Genomic DNA, 16,253 nt, shown 5'->3' on the forward strand with positions numbered 1-16,253 from the left:
CAACCCTTTTCCAGCTGAACCACATCAATCATGGACAAAATAGCCGCGCCGGCCTCATTGACCAATCACAGAAATCCTACGAGGAGGGGCATATTCTTCAGTTGCACACTGACAGCGTTCAATTATGTGACCACAGCAAGAGACTGTTGAATGGAATGCACTCAATAGACGCAGACACTTTTTCTTACATTTACATTTAGGAGAATAACCACTACAATAAACTATGACGCTCAGATGAGGTTTTCAGAGCAATTGTTGTATAGCCTACTCAAAGCTTTGCACTGCAAACAAAATAAAGTGGTAGATGCAAAGACAATTGGTGTATATTTATTAATTTAATTTGATCCTGGGATCACAAGCTGCAATTATGCAAAAATGTAGCAATTTTCACAGTTGCAGGGGTTTTGAAGCACATTTAGTAGACTATTATAAAAGTTACTCTGAGCTACTTTATTATTTATTGATCTATCATATTCTTCGGAGTTGGGTGACAGATTTCAGAAGATTAATTACACACAAAGAAACCACTGCGTAGACTTCACCATTATCGTTTTATAGAATGTTTCTTTGAATGTTTCAACTCTTTATCTCCCACTTTCTACACCAAACATAGAATCATTGGACAGGCCTGACCATCTCTACATCATTAAATAGATATGTTGCGAAATGTACTGTAGGCTATACATTAATTGGCACTTTCCATTTATTTTGTATAATTGAGTTGAGTTGGATATATTTATTATTTTTTATTCCATAAAGACAGGTCTTGGAGAAGGAACTACGGGATTGACCCAAATCTCACAGCAATGTGCCTTCCTGTAACTGAATTATTGGTCTAGAGTGCCCTCTTGTGGTTTATAATAGTAACAAACCACAGCCAAAGGTCCTCTATTTTCAGTACGCAACCTGTATAGCAGGGTTTTTCAAACTTATTTGTCCCGCAACGCCAAATTGACATAAAAAATGTCCCGCAGCAACTTGGTTGCGAGCTATAACACATAATGATTCCGTCCAAGTGTATTCTATTCGACTAAAAGATGCTCTAAGGGACCGTAGACAGTAGGGACCAAATACAATTAATAATGCTTGTCCGTCGTCCTAGCCATAGCCATATTCACCCTGAGAACTTCTTTCCCTGTAGCCTATGCTACTCCCTTGATTCTGGGAAACTGGTTCAGCCTATTGACACTGATGGGAAACGCATTCCATGTGAGCTGATGCACACGACTATGAGTCTCTGCTCTCTCAAAGTGAAATATGCAAACTTGACACAGGATAACGTAGCAAGCTAACTGCTGATTAAAATGTTGCTTAAAACTATGTAGAATTGCATGAAGAAGACTACATTGTCCTGGAAGAGAACTCCCAGTCCCTGTCCAAATTATGATAATGAATTTTAGCGCCAATTATTCTGCCATAGGTTCAGCTGAAACGTCGCCACTGAGCGTAGGAGCATGCTCTTATAGTTGGTCTGACGATGACTAAATGTATTTAGGGTGAGCGCACCGCCACTAAAGTGAAAAATAGCACTATACACCCCTGGACAACACAAAACAAATTGCATTTTATATTTCATGACACCTCGAGTTGGTCATTACATTCTTTGGAAATCACTGGTCGCGAACTGCTGCTTTATAGGTTCTGCAGTTGCTATTATGATTATTTTCAATTAATCCTTTAGAAAGTATGATACTTTTTATGAAGATCTCCTCCATTCCAAATAAAGTTCCTCCCAATGAAAATGTAATTATCCATAGCTTAATACTTCATATGCCAGCACTGTGTCAAACAGTTTGCTCATACAATGATACTTTGCAGTTACACATCATTGTGTCTGAACTATGATGGGTGAGTGAGAGCTTGTCATGTAGGCTATAATAGAACTAATCTCTTGCCAAACATTTATCAAAAATGAATTTAACAAATCTAATGACAACTTAATGACGATTTAGCGAAAGGATAGATTAGGCCACTATATTGATGTCTATCCATTGTCAATGGATACACTAGCCTAGAAACCATTGATGAAATGGAGCAAAATGATCTCTACTTCCACACTGTAGGCCTTCTCAAGATGACATATTATTCATCCCATTGCAAGGACCTCCATTATCCAGGAGGGAGCACTACAGAGTAAATCATAACACATATTGTAACAGTACGGAGGGAGGAAGAGAGAGATGGTGAATCTTGGTATACTACTAGCTACTCTTCCTGGGGTCCACACATAGCAAAACACACACAATACAGTACAGAACAGTTACAGACATAGACAAGAGTAACACAAAAACAATACTACATTAAATTAAATTAAAAGAGAGTCATACACGGTTAAGACATCCAAGAGACAAGATACGTACAGATGTATCATAGTTACAGATTATTGAGATATATAGTATGTATGGCTGTACAGATTAATCGATTAATTAAACAGATTAATCAACTAATGCTTTAGTTGACAATTAATTTTCTTTTTCTTTTGATCAGATTTCTATATATGAGACCAAGGACAAGAAGTTAAAGCTAGAGTGAGTGACATGCAGCCAAGTAAACAGTGTTGTACCAAGAAAGCAGTTCACTTTCCACCTTTGGCCACCTTTTCAACTTGTAAAGTACACTATTTCTCACCACTTTGGGCTTCTAAAAATGTTTAGAAAATCTCTTAATCACCTTAATTGCAAAGTGGAAAAAAAGTAAACATAATAGGGAAAAAAAGCGACATATAGGCTCATTATGTTGAAAGTGCTGTGATAGTCAAAGTGATGATGATGATGATGGTGATGATGATGATGATGATGATTATAATTGGTATCATTATCATTGCTATTATTATTATCTCAACAATGATAATTGATATAACAATTTGTATCAATAGAATTATTATTGTGTTATTGATATTATTGATAATGATGACTATAATACGCCATTGAAAGGGCATTATTGTAAAATGGGAACTAGTTATGTAGTATGATTTCATATTTCCTGACTGTGGTGTGGTGCATGGATTTATCTTCAACGTGCTCCGGCTGGCTTTGAAAGTAGTTCCGGTGGTTTAGCAAGAGAACGGAATGGGGAGAGACCCGACACCGGAATCCTGTTGGTGAAAGCGCAAATGCGAATAGCGGGTCAGGTCTCTCCAAATCAAGGGACTCAACTGACCACATCACTGGTCAACGTGACGCGTGTATGGGGCATGCAATGAAAGTGACAGCGCCAAAAGATAACGAAGCGCAATCCTTGGAGGAAATTTTGTAGTGCAGTACTGGAACCGTGGAACCTCTGTACATTTTGAACCGGTTCATAACCATCCACCGGGGTAAGTAAGCTGAAGAATTTGGGAATGTCAGTAAGCAAGGCCAGGAGAAAATCTCTCACACAGGCGAAGAAATGTACTTGAGCTCCGAGGTTGAGTTTCAGACAGGCCTTGACAGGTTCTCAGTCTGTCATAATAGACAGTCTATAGATGTAAGGATTCTGTAAAGTCAACTTCCACAAGTTTGTAATAGCCTACCTTTGTAGTTACTCAGTAGAGCAAGTAGTTACACAGCTCTTAAATGTGTGTGTCCTCAACAGAAATAGTATCATTTATTAAAGCCTAACAGCACAATAACCGAATCAAATGTGTGAAAAAGGCGATGACAATCCTGACATCATGCTTGCACTTCTGGACCTGCGTAAACTTTTGAAGTGATGACAGTTGCATCTCATTCGTGAACTGTCAAACATAACTTGTGCATGAACAGATATGCAGTATGATTTTCAGTCTGATATTACCTATGTTGTCAGCTCAGTGGGAATTCTATATTGTGTTTGCAACATTGTTGCTCAGTGGATAGACACAGCATTCCATTTTAGGAGATGGTCCGTTATAAAGTTTCCAATAATGTAACGCGAAGACACCCGGCGGTGCGCATACACTTCAAATAGAGTGATGTGTTATTGAAGCGTCTTTACTATTCAGTGATATCCTTCCCTTACTGTACAACTGTATTGGCATTTTGTGTACATTCCAACTATGGCTCTCATCTCTTAAATACAAGACTACAATCAGTGATATAGACCCATCTGCTCAACAATAATGCATTGCAAGTGTGACTACAGTATCTTCAGATGTGCATAGGGTCTGTGTCTGTCCAGGTGAGCCTTGTCAAACAATATGGATCTTTTTACATTTGGAATCAGTTCCAAACAGCATACACCAATATGTTTATACCTGTAGTCAGCTTGAGATAAAACAATGCCATGAGTAAAAGGTTTGCCTTGCTATTAAGATACAGTATTCCTCTTCAATCATCCAGCAGTGATGTTTCCAACTATGCAAAGACTACAATGCTATAGCCTACCACAAAAAAAGGTTCTCTCTTTTTTGAGAGAGAACCCTGGTTCCTGATTTGGATGCATCTCTAATTCCCAGTAAGATGAGAGCTGTCTGAACAGATTTTTCTCATCATTATTTGTGCTGAGATTTAATTGCTGTCTTAAATGGTGTTGATTGAGGGTAATTTGGCTTTTTAATTGCAGAACAGCTGCCACACTCTCACTGATTGCCATTGTAGACGTTCTCAATAGATCACTCATAGACCCCTAAATGCCTCATTAAAATATGGTATGCAGTTTCAGAATTGCCGAAAAGGAACCCTCATAATGTTTTATGATTTGTATTTTAGTCTTTAAAAGGTCGTTGTTATTACTGCCAATGTCAGCAAATGATTTCTTGCTAAGAAATTAGTGATGGAGCAGCCTACTTTAGTGAAATTGCAATACACTGATACTGTGTAGGCATAATGTAAAATCATGTTTTCATTTCTTTCATATTGCCATTAATTCATTATTCCTCCTTCAGAAAATGATTCCTCTTTGCATTTGGTACTTTTCAGGAAAGGGCTAACTGCGACAGAATTTGCAGGTACTGTAGTCACACCCTACAGTACTCTTACATAGATTAATACCTACAGCTATTCAATCTGTTTTCAGCTTCAATTTCAAAGATTTGCAAACAAATTGAATTCAAAATAGCACCACTGTGGTCATACTGCGTGAGTAATTATTTAATTTAGTGCAAGGGGAGGTTTTAACCCAAATGATATGAGTTAGTTTCTACATGTGTAAAATATGTACATTTTAAATAATACAAACTGAAAAACCTTTTTAAAGTTGTTCTATCAATGTGTAACTACATTAGAATTACATTTGTCCCGCTTATTACCATGTAAATAAGACTTTGGCCTTATACTTTTTGGAACTAGGAGCTGTGGTTCCAGTTAGTGGGTTTGCTGAAGGGCTGTCAGTCGTTTTACCTTAATTATCACCTTGCAATTTAGGTGGTCAAAGATTTTCGAAACATTTCTAGACAACAAACCCAAAATGATGCTTTAACAATGAGTTGGGGAGTAATAGGGTACTTTACAAGTTAACAATGAAATGATGGCCTCCAAATCAAATCTACTCCCATGTCTTGTCCTTGGTCTGAAATATAGAAATCTGCTTACATTTTTTCAAAAATTAGTTGTCAACTAAAGCATTAGTTAATCTGTACAGCCCGACTGAAAATAATGGTATGGCATAATACCATTATGCCTTTACAAAGGTCTTTGGTTGAAGAGCAATATCCAATACTGTACTGTAATACCGTTGAGTATTCCTGACATCCTCTTTTGTCATTTAACCTTTATCTATCCACGTTAGTCTCATTGAGATAAAATCTCTTTCAAGAGAGACTTGGTATCTGCATAGAGTTTAGATTTCTGCATTACAGGTAAATCATAGCTCCTAATCAGACGCTATCTCAGTAAAAGTGTGCATTAAATTCCTCACCAACCTCATTGATACTAGTGAATAGGGCTGTAACCGTTATGGAATTTTGGGTAGCGGTCGATCGTGATGCAAATAATCGTTCTAACTGTCATAACCGTCATAACCGTCATAATGGTTCAGTTCCAACTTTTTATTAGAACAGGCTGTGCCTGTCTGAGACTGACCCTCCACTCTGATTAGTGTTATTGAAATACATTTTACGAAGGCCACTGTTGAAAGGAGGATCTCAGTGTTTTAGCTATACCAATGTTATGTTCCAATTCCCAAAATTGAGCGTGTGATACTAATTTTACCGGAGTATATAGTGACATTGAGAAAAATATGTTTCTGAAGGCACCCACAACGTTTCTTTTGTCGCGAACCGCAGGAAAAAAAGATCACGCAAATTTACAGAAGATTTCTAAATGTCCCTTTGTTTAATTCGAACCAGGTGAAATCGATCTAAATGTTCCAAATGTTGAGGGTTGTTTGAGGGTCTGCTTTCGAAAATTCTGACGTTTGAAAGCTAATGCTAAATGTGAAAAATGTAAAATGTAATGCAAATGTAATCCGATTGCCTGATTGACATAACATTACCGCATTACAGAGCCATAGGCCCAATAACTTTGCAGTGGACTGCTGTTGCTAACTAATGAATAGTCATACACATCCATTGTTTTTAAATAGAAGACATGCAATATTTGTTTCTTAAAAAAAAGATTCACGATCTTAACCGTGTAACCGAGTAACCAATAGTCACTGTGTAACCGTAACAGCCCTACCAGTGCATGTCTCCATCTTTGCATACCAATGTGATCATTTGGAATTCCAGACCTTTGTCCCTGAACGCATTACTAAATGCCCCCCTCGTTAAAGCGATTATTCAAATGACCTGCCATTAGATGGAGTAACAAGACCCCTGCAGGTAAATGGACTCCAGACTAGCTCTAAAGCCTTCATTCTGCTTGGGCTATTCCCAACATGGGACCAACTGTTGAAGTTGTCATAGTTTCTCCATCACTACTGTGCTGTAAATTTAAATTGACCGTGTATGCATTATAAGTATTGAGAGGAAATGATATAGGCCTAGATAGCAGTGTTATTAACCTGTGTATCTTCAAGTTAATAGTTTTCGCCGGGTGCAGCAGTTTAGACCAAGGACTCTCTTGGAGCTAAATCTGAGAATCCATACTCATGGGCTTTGTACTGTGATTGTTATATGGGCCATCACTAACTTTTACACATCATCGAAATTCAAGTTAATTTAGGGCATTTTTATAGTCTCTGATTAATTTTGACAAGTGTTTTGTCATTTCAAAGCTAGAGAAAGATTTTTATATAAAAGATGAAGGGTTGATTGTAATTAATGTGTCTAATGTAGATCTGGTCTCCATTGGTCAACATTTGATTGCTGCCAACATCTATGCTACATGGTTAGTAGAGCACAGGGGCTGCACTTCTGAACTTCGTAGCACTCTACTGGTTATGTTTTAATGAGAAACAATTGTCAGGCAATTTGCATGTAAAACAATGTAATTATAAACAACCATCAAAAAGCTGTAATACTTCTTAAAAATGTAAATGACTCCCCATTATAAAGTGCAACAAAACCTACGCCGTTCCTCCAAGCGAATGCCTCTAGGTTCCAGGGGCTTTGTTTCATTATTAATGCTATTCAGAAGCCAAACTTTTTAGGTTGGCACAGTTGGGCGCTTTAATCTATTTTTGTTGTAAATTAATGAATTTTTAAAGAGGACTACTCCTCGCAGAGTATGGGGTGGATGTGGGAATGCGGTTGATTCTCAGTGACGCAGTGCTATAGCCCTTTACTGTGCTAAGCCTGAGTTCACAAACAGCATCCTTCCCTCCCCTGGGACCCTTCGTAGGGGGAGTGTGCCGAAATGCTGTACTCCCATCTTTTATTTATGACAAAACACGCCTTTCTAACTTTGCCGTTCTCGGGATTGAGAGTTGTGATAGCTTCTTCCTGGTCATTGGTGGTACATTTACACCATCTACTGTGGTTGCTGTAGTTAGGTGTTACTGTATGATACCTACGGTACAATGTACAGTAGGCTAGACATTTGATTAGTTCAAAATGGCTACAGCGTCTGCAGCGTCTGCCATTGTATTGTTTAATTGAATTCTATTCAGTTTAGTACTTGAAAATGGACCATTGTGCTCTATAATTCAGGAATTTAATTTCTATACAATAATTGAATTGATTTAGTTATAATGGAAACAAGCAGCCCTCCTGAGAAACCATGGGAGTGTGGAGTGTGGAGTCCTGAGAAACCATAGGAGTGTGGCCTGTGGAGGCCAATCATGGACATCAGTTTATCAACTAAGTACCTGAGAGGAGAGACAACTAATAGATCTGTGTTTCATAAGGACTGAAGTAATGCAATTCACACTCTAACTGTTGATGTTTGTCCATTGACATCAATGCATGATTCAAGCAAAAAATTCTAGTTATGTGCAATGTGCATGCATGCATATCAAGTTAGGACTCAGCCCTGAGAGAACAAGTAGGATAACATCAAATGGTAATTACTGTCAAGGGGCTTAACTCAATATTTATTGAAAGATGAGCGAGAAACCCCCAATAAAGGCAGCTGCTTTGCTTCGATATCTTATAATTGAACTTTTTCAGGGATAAGTTGTCTGGCATCGAAGCGGAAAGTAATTACGACGTTGGATTTGGCTTTTTGGGCCCTTTTCTCCATCTTTTGAATGCCCATTACTCCTAGACTTGACAGCTCTTGCTATGCCGACAGGCTCCTTTTGACACATTAGTGTTCCTACATAACACAGTCCTACCCAGAAACCCCCTCTGCTCCACGGCTCGGCACCCTCCAGGAGGGGGTGTATTTTATCATTACCTCGGCTTCCTCTGAAAATATTTTGATGCTGCCTTCTCTCTCTCTCTCTCTCTCTCTCTCTCTCTCTCTCTCTCTCTCTCTCTCTCTCTCTTACTTGCACACCCACCCACCCATCCACTCACCAACCCACCCACCAACACCCACACAAACACCCACACGCACACACACACACACACGCACACACACACACACAGACAGACACCCCCCCCCCTCTCCAGTCCATTCAAAGTCCCCTATTAAGATGCAGAACTGTAAAGCCTCTCTCAGTCTAAAAGCCTGCGAGCAGCAGGGGGCTGTTAGCTGTTAGCGGCGCATTCAGCTGAGTGAGTGCATCACAGCTACAAAGTCTAATGGGTGAATACATCCAATCACACACACAGACCCCAAACTCCTGTACAGGGACAATATTCACAGTTATGAAAGCCCAAGCAGAGCCCAGTGCAGAGGGAGATATTGCTGTTGAGTGGGGGTTGAATTTTGTTGTAATATGTTTTCAGTCAGTGAAAGTCCGTCATTTGTTGCTCCGTCATTTGTTGTTAATGAACTTTATTGAGGCTAATAGGCAGGCTGATAGCTAACCCTAACCCTAAACTTCTAAAGTGTTCCAAATCCATGTGGCATAATTCTGGACCACCTATTCTTGCTCACAAAAAATGCTCAAGTTCAAGCTAAATAATGATATCATGAGAACCTGGATAAGAAGGAATTATTATGCCAATAAGATTCTTTGTAATTTGAGACTGACCCTCCTCGGGATCATATTTCTCTCTCTCTCTCTCTGTCTCTCTGTCTCTCTGTCTCTCTCTCTCTCTCTCTCTCTCTCTCTCTCTCTCTCTCTCTCTCTCTCTCTCTCTCTCTCTATCTCTCCAATGCTGCAAGGAGATCCAGGCTGGGTTTCATTCCATCAAGTTCCTCCTTCCCATCTCTCCTCGCTCACTCCCCTTCACAGATCTGATAGGACTGTGAATAAGTAAGAAAACGGCAGAAACTATATGGAGCTATTATTACTTATACCTGCCCAGTTGTCTGAGATCTACAAAGGAGAATGAATAAAGGCAGAACTTGGAAGAAGTTATTCAATATTTGCAGTGGGGGAAGAACAAGCCAATTGAATCAGGGGATGATTAGGTGGCCATGATATTATGAGGGCCAGTTTGGGAATTTAGCCAGGACACTCGTGCAGTAAGTGCCATGGAATCTTTTACAACTCAGGCCCCAGGACCTCAGTTTTACATCACATCTGAAGGATAGCATCCATTCACTGTCCTGGGGCATTGGAGTCCCTTAGACCAGAGGGAGGAGTGCTACCTACTGGTCCTCCAACAGCACTTCCAGCTTTTTTGGTCCCCCATCCAAGGATCAACCAAAGCATACCCGGCTTAGCTTTACCAAACAAGCCAGCAGAGGGATGCAGGGTGGTGTGGCTGATGGCTTTTGGTTTACCATCCTTAAAGGTAGACTCTGGGATATGACGTCATAGCAAAATGAGTAGGGCGATGCTGCCAGAGACTCAAAAACAGAGATGCAACAGGGTAGAGAAATTACACTGTAGAGTTGAATGTGATTGGCGCATGCGCTCTGCTATGTTATGTCGGAGTGCAGTGAAACAAGTGGACGCTCTTGTTCACTCTTGTTCACTACAATATCTTTGATGAAAGTTGCTCTGTTTTTACAGGTGTGATGTCATATCCCAGAGTCTACCTTTAATTAATTTCCAAGACCTCAGCGTTCCCTGTCCTGTTTTTCACCTGTAATTGCTATGTGTCAAGGCTCCATCTAAGGCAATTCCTTTACTATGGATGTGGTTGATTAACAAACGAGTAACAAATACCTCAGTGATGGCGGTACAATAACATACTACAACCCCTAATCACAGATAAGATAACAATAGGCTGGGTGCTCCCAGGTGTACATTGGGTTATGCTAGTCACTTTGGGACTAGTTGACTGGGTAATAATTTCCACCGGGTAATAATCTTTTTTGGTTCGGCCCCTCTCCCTAGAAGCCGTGTCATGCCCCTGTCTATTCTCTTCTATTACTCATCCTAGCGCCTCGCTAGTAGCGTCTCTCTCTAGGCTAATGCCACGCCTCCGTGACAACAGCGCAGCCCACGCTCAAACTCCAACAATAACAACAGCGGCACAGCAGGTCGGGGCTTGTGGGAGCCTGATTTTCAGCTCTAGCCTCCATCCTCTTAATGAGAGGAAAATAAGAACTTGTTGTTGCGTTTTTTTTTCTACCCCCCTGCAGCAAAAAGGTGGACTAATTAAGATGGCTTCATGGGATGGGGGGGTGGGGGTGTGTGTGTGTGTGTGTGTGTGTGTGTGTGTGGGGGGGGGGGGGTTCTGGCGTTCTCCCAGAGTGCCACTGTCAGAGGGGCCCTTCAGGAGGAGACGGGGGCGGCTGTGCAAAAGCTCACTGGGCATTTTTCCCCTCCCCCTCCGTACCCCAGCTTGTTTGGCTAGATGAGTGTGCGTTAAACATTTGTTTTTTCGACTTGTAATTAAGCTAGTTTGCAGGCAGAGAATTTCAGGTCCTTGTTTTTACCTCCTCCTGTATGTTGCTCTCAAGGGGTTAGCAGAGACTGAGTGTGTATTTCTGGTAGGTTTTCCTCATTGAAGTTCTAGTCTATGATACTGTACAGTGTGTGTGTGTGTGTGTGTGTGTGTGTGTGTGTGTGTGTGTGTGTGTGTGTGTGTGTGTGTGTGTGTGTGTGTGTGTTCTTCTCTGTTGAAGGACACTTAGAGGTTGTTGTATGTGCTCTGTCTGAGATGTAGGTATAGACTTGGACTGCTGTATCCTTTGCAAGCTAATCTCTAATACCTAGGTTTTAGCCCCTGAATGTGTTCAAGGTTCAAGCTGGGCATTCTGGTCCACACTCCCTCAGAACTACACTCCATTCTTACTCTGACATAAAATACAACATTTGTGATTTATCTTCTAAAGAATATGCTCTCGCATTACAATGACCTCGTGTGCACCTTTATGGAATATAGTGAAGGTCGTCCTATATCTGGACTGCAGCCAAAAATCACGTATCACATGACATTGTAATTTCAGAGGTATCCCTAAAAACAGCAGCTGGATCTCTGTGCTGTTGGATGTATGATTTGAAATAGGGGCTCTCTACTAAGCTTCTGAGTCTCACTCAAAAACTATTCAATCAAAGCTTTTCCTCATTTATACTTCAGATCACACAGTCCTGTATTCTATGTCTTGTTTAAACTCTTCAGGAGCTTGTGCATTCAAGTCTCAAACTGAAAGGTGGGCTTGGTCTTGACAGCAGAGTGAGGCACGTCGTTGACAGAGAGAATGGCGGAGGATGTGGGGCTTACGGGTTTCTCTGGCGAGTTGGAATTCCTCCCGAGCTGTTCCCCCATTTGGCAGGCACTTGTGAAAACAATTCCCCAGCTTTTAGTCACTCCGCAGATCCAGTTGCCATTTCCACTTTGTCGGAGGGAGAATGACAGAGATGCAAACCAGATAGACAGAAGTTAGCACTAAAGCAAGGTTTTTACCATGATGGTGGTGGTGTTGCTTTGTGTATTCTATGAGTGTGTTCAGTCAGAGGACCTTACAAACTCATCTTCTCCTGTGTTTTCCGCATTACAGCAGAGGCCAAAACAGAGCCTAAATGAGGAACGTGGTGTGAACATGCACCAGAGAAGGACACCTCAGTGAATTCCACAGATGCTTGGGCCAGAAGAGAGATGGAAAGAAATGGAAAGAGTAAGAACTCTTTACCTCATATATATCATTGTTTACTTACTTACTGTATTGTTTTCCTTTATAGTCAAATTGACATGTTGGAAACTAATCAGAAACAGTTGCTTTGTGAACAAAATGCTTCTATGTGCACAAAAATAACCATGATGCTTCAATTTCGCCAAATCCTAGTCAGATGTATACTGTATATCAAATCTATAAGTGAATCCTATTGTACTTTATTATACACTGATAACTGTAGCCTCTATTTATGATAAAACACTACATCTGTTGTATGTAGCAGCATGACATTAGCATTAGCAGCCAGCGCTTGTAAACAAACCTCCACTTCCAGACTTCAGCTGGGGCCACCACACAACAGCAATCCAGTGAGCCAACGGAGAGCATCCTCCTGCTCCGCCCCTGAATTCCCCACCCACCTCCACGACCCCACCACCACAAACCATGACCTCTGAACTGGAGAGCAGTCTGACCTCTATGGACTGGCTGCCCCAGCTCAGCATGCGGGCGGCCATCCAGAAGGCAGACGCTGGGCACCACCACCACCACAATGCCCATGGGCACCACCATGTCCATGGACATGCTCATGGACCGGGCAAGAAGAGCGTCCAGATGGAGCCGGGTACCACGCTGGACCAGGAGGAGGCGTCCCAGCACCGGGACGGCAAGCCCCCCTACAGCTACGCCAGCCTCATCACCTTCGCTATCAACGGCTCTCCGCGCAAGAGGATGACCCTTAGCGAGATCTACCAATGGATCTGCGATAACTTCCCCTACTACCGGGAGGCAGGCAGTGGCTGGAAGGTAGGTGGGAGAGGACAAGGAGGAAGGTGGAGGGTGAAAATGTTTCCCATTCATTTGAGATTGATCTATTATAATATACACACTTTGGAACTGAATTGCAGCAGTAATGAGTGAGTTTATATACTGTAAGTAAGATGGGTAATTGCTCAGGCATTCCTATGGTAGCCAGATCCTCGGGTATTAAGCTTCAAAGAAATGCACAGCACAGTGAGAGTGACAGAAATCTAGCATTCCATTCAAGTGACATGATTTAATCCTTTATGTGTAGCGCTGTGTGAATCATCGGCAATTTGACAAGAGTTGATTAGCTATGTTATTGGAGAAAGATAAGTTGTAGATCTATTTGGGATACTCCCCTTATTAGGCCGCCAGTAGTGGAACAGTATATGACAGAGACAGTTATTTTCTGTGACACACTGAAGAGGCTTTCTGTAAAGTATCAACATTTACTGTAATCTCTGCAAGATTTCCTCAGTGAATGTGAATATCTTCCCCCCCTTCCACTTTCCTTTGACAAACCTGTGTTTATTCTCTGGCTTTAATCTTCCAGACACAGCTCCTGCGCTAAATTGCATGGCAGCAGCACCGAAAAGGCTCGAGATACAAGTTGGTTTGTTCTTGTAGTGTTCTATGCTTGTTGGTGAGATACAGATACATCCCTGTTTTTTTTTACATTTAGACACAGGAACGATTTTTGCTTATTAGAGTATTGATATGTCCTATGTATGAGCCTCTTTTTGGAATAGAAATCCCCTTCATAAAGGGATAGTTCACAATATGACATACTGTATGACATACTGTATTTGTCTCCTTACCATGTCAGCAATTTAATTTTGTAATTTGGGTGAACTATCCCTCTATGAGATGGGTGGGGTATAGTAAACAAAAGGCAGATGGACGATTCTCACATCAATATTTGGTTAAATAGGCCTGCAGATGACTAATAGACCCTCAGCATACATGGTACAAGCTGTGAACATTTAGCCCCGGATGTACCTGCCCAAGTGCAGACTCACAAGATGATGTGGTTGAAGCTGTGATCTGCATCAAAGAACGAGTAGCTTATTCATTACAGTCAAGGTGATTGCTATCAGCTGCACGCAGTAGGAGACAGACGTGGAGCCTTACGAGTGTCTGGCTGCCTTGATTTGGAGAATACATTGTTTTTTTTCATACACACACACATGCACACACCTTTTCAGATTGTCTCACCCTTCTAAAGATGCAGATTCACTCACTTACACTTCTCAGTTGTTGTCTCACTATGTCTTTCTCTGTCTCTCACACGCACACACACACACACACACACACACACACACACACACACACACACACACACACACACACACACACACACAGACACACACACAACCAGACAAGCTAGTGAGTGAGCGAGAATAAGAGAGAGACTCCCACGCAGGTAGGCATACGTGTGCAGTCTACAGATTACACTGGGGCAGCTCAGCAGGAGAGGAGACTGGGTAGTGGAGAAGAGGTTTACTACCCAGTACACGCACTCGTCTGCTCTGTATGATAATGTGGATGTGCAGGAGAGAGGCAGGGTTGAAACCAGGACAACAAGGCTCACTCGCGCACACACACACACACACACACACACACACACACACACACACACACACACACACACACACACACACACACACACACACATTTTGAATGCAGGCTGCGCATTAGCTACAGGATACAGGAGTGTAATCAGATAACTCGTCAAGGTCATAAGACGTCCGCATCTTATCAGGAAACAGGACATGTCAAGAGCTCTAGTCATTCTTGCACTCTTATCAAAAGATGTGTTGTGTGTTGGGCTGTGCTGGGCTGTGCTGGGCTGTGCTGGGCAGTGCTGGGCTGTGCTGGGCTGTGCTGGGCAGTGCTGGGCTGTGCTGGGCTGTATTAGCTCTTGTAAAACCTGTGTAGAGCACTGAGATATCATGAGCTCTTGAGCTTGTTACATCATATGAAACAGGGTTTTTGAAGTGCTCTGCTTCATTGGTCTGTTTTAGCAAATATTGTTATAAGCTGTAGTACTCAGTAGCAATGCAGTTGTTCTAGATTAGCATTTGTCAAAAACATTCTATTGATTCTACTGGTTTGTATTGAATATTGAATTGTAATTATGCTACATCTTATAAAGTGAACTGACGACTCGTTTGTCTCTGTTGTTCCTTCTTGATAGCATACAAAGCTGCTGTCAGCAGGTATCTTCTGCACAGTCAAATATCCTGTAGTTTCTCTACCAGCCCTAGCTGCCTTTGGATTCTACTCTGCACGGATCTACTTTCCCATGCCCGCCCTTTACTGCGCCCTAGCAGCCCTTTCACACCCACGTGTCCCTCCATGCCAACAGGCCAGCTAGGTCCTCACCAGGGCCTACTGTACAATCAGTGTGCTGCTGAAAGGAAAGGCACTTCAGGGATTTACTATCACTGTTATTGGTCAATTAGATAAATGTGTTTCCCTTACTGTTGCATCGATGGGGTGGAGGGACCCTGAGAACTTGAAGCAAGTTCAACAAACTTCATATTAACAGCATGCTTCGGAGCTGTATTGCATTGAAAATGTCGAAAATGTAGGCTTTTTGTTATTGTTTAAATGACCTCCATATGATTTTATTTAACCTTTCTTCTACAATGCCAGGTTACGGACAGTACAGTACAACAATGCACTCTGTCTTTTATCTTTATATTAGTGATAATGGAGATGGATATAGTGAGTGAATGCGTTGGTGTCTAGCCTATGTGAATATGTTTAAGATGAACATGAACTCTGTGGTCCCTATAAAATGCATGATATTTTGTCAGTGACAGATTTGCTCACTTGGTATGTTTGCTCTCTGTTGCCCGGCAACGCACACATAGCTGTTACATGCATCCCAGCATCCTCTGTTAACATGTCACGCCTGTCCTGTCTGCCAGCCAGATGTGCATGCGTGTGTGTGTGTGTGTGTGACCACACACCTTCCTCATACCCCAAGGTCAACCTCCATGCCCAGAAACACCACTGCAGATCTCCTGTACCTGCACCGTGCCA

General features: G+C 41.6%; 1 protein-coding gene across 1 annotated transcript in view; it reads left to right on the forward strand.

Moving 5' to 3' along the window:
• Positions 1-3,179: 3,179 nt before the first annotated feature.
• Positions 3,180-16,253, forward strand: part of LOC310807815 (forkhead box protein J3-like) — a 32,873-nt gene continuing 19,799 nt past the window's right edge. Inside the window, exons 1-3 of the mRNA XM_083674421.1 lie at positions 3,180-3,316; positions 12,288-12,404; positions 12,736-13,205. Coding sequence (XP_083530547.1) covers positions 12,846-13,205 — 360 coding nt within the window. The 5' untranslated portion in view covers positions 3,180-3,316; positions 12,288-12,404; positions 12,736-12,845. The remainder of the gene's footprint in view (positions 3,317-12,287; positions 12,405-12,735; positions 13,206-16,253) is intronic.

The sequence above is a fragment of the Argentina silus genome (assembly GCF_951799395.1).
Source record: "Argentina silus genome assembly, chromosome: 8".
NCBI classification, from domain to species: Eukaryota; Metazoa; Chordata; class Actinopteri; order Argentiniformes; family Argentinidae; genus Argentina; species Argentina silus.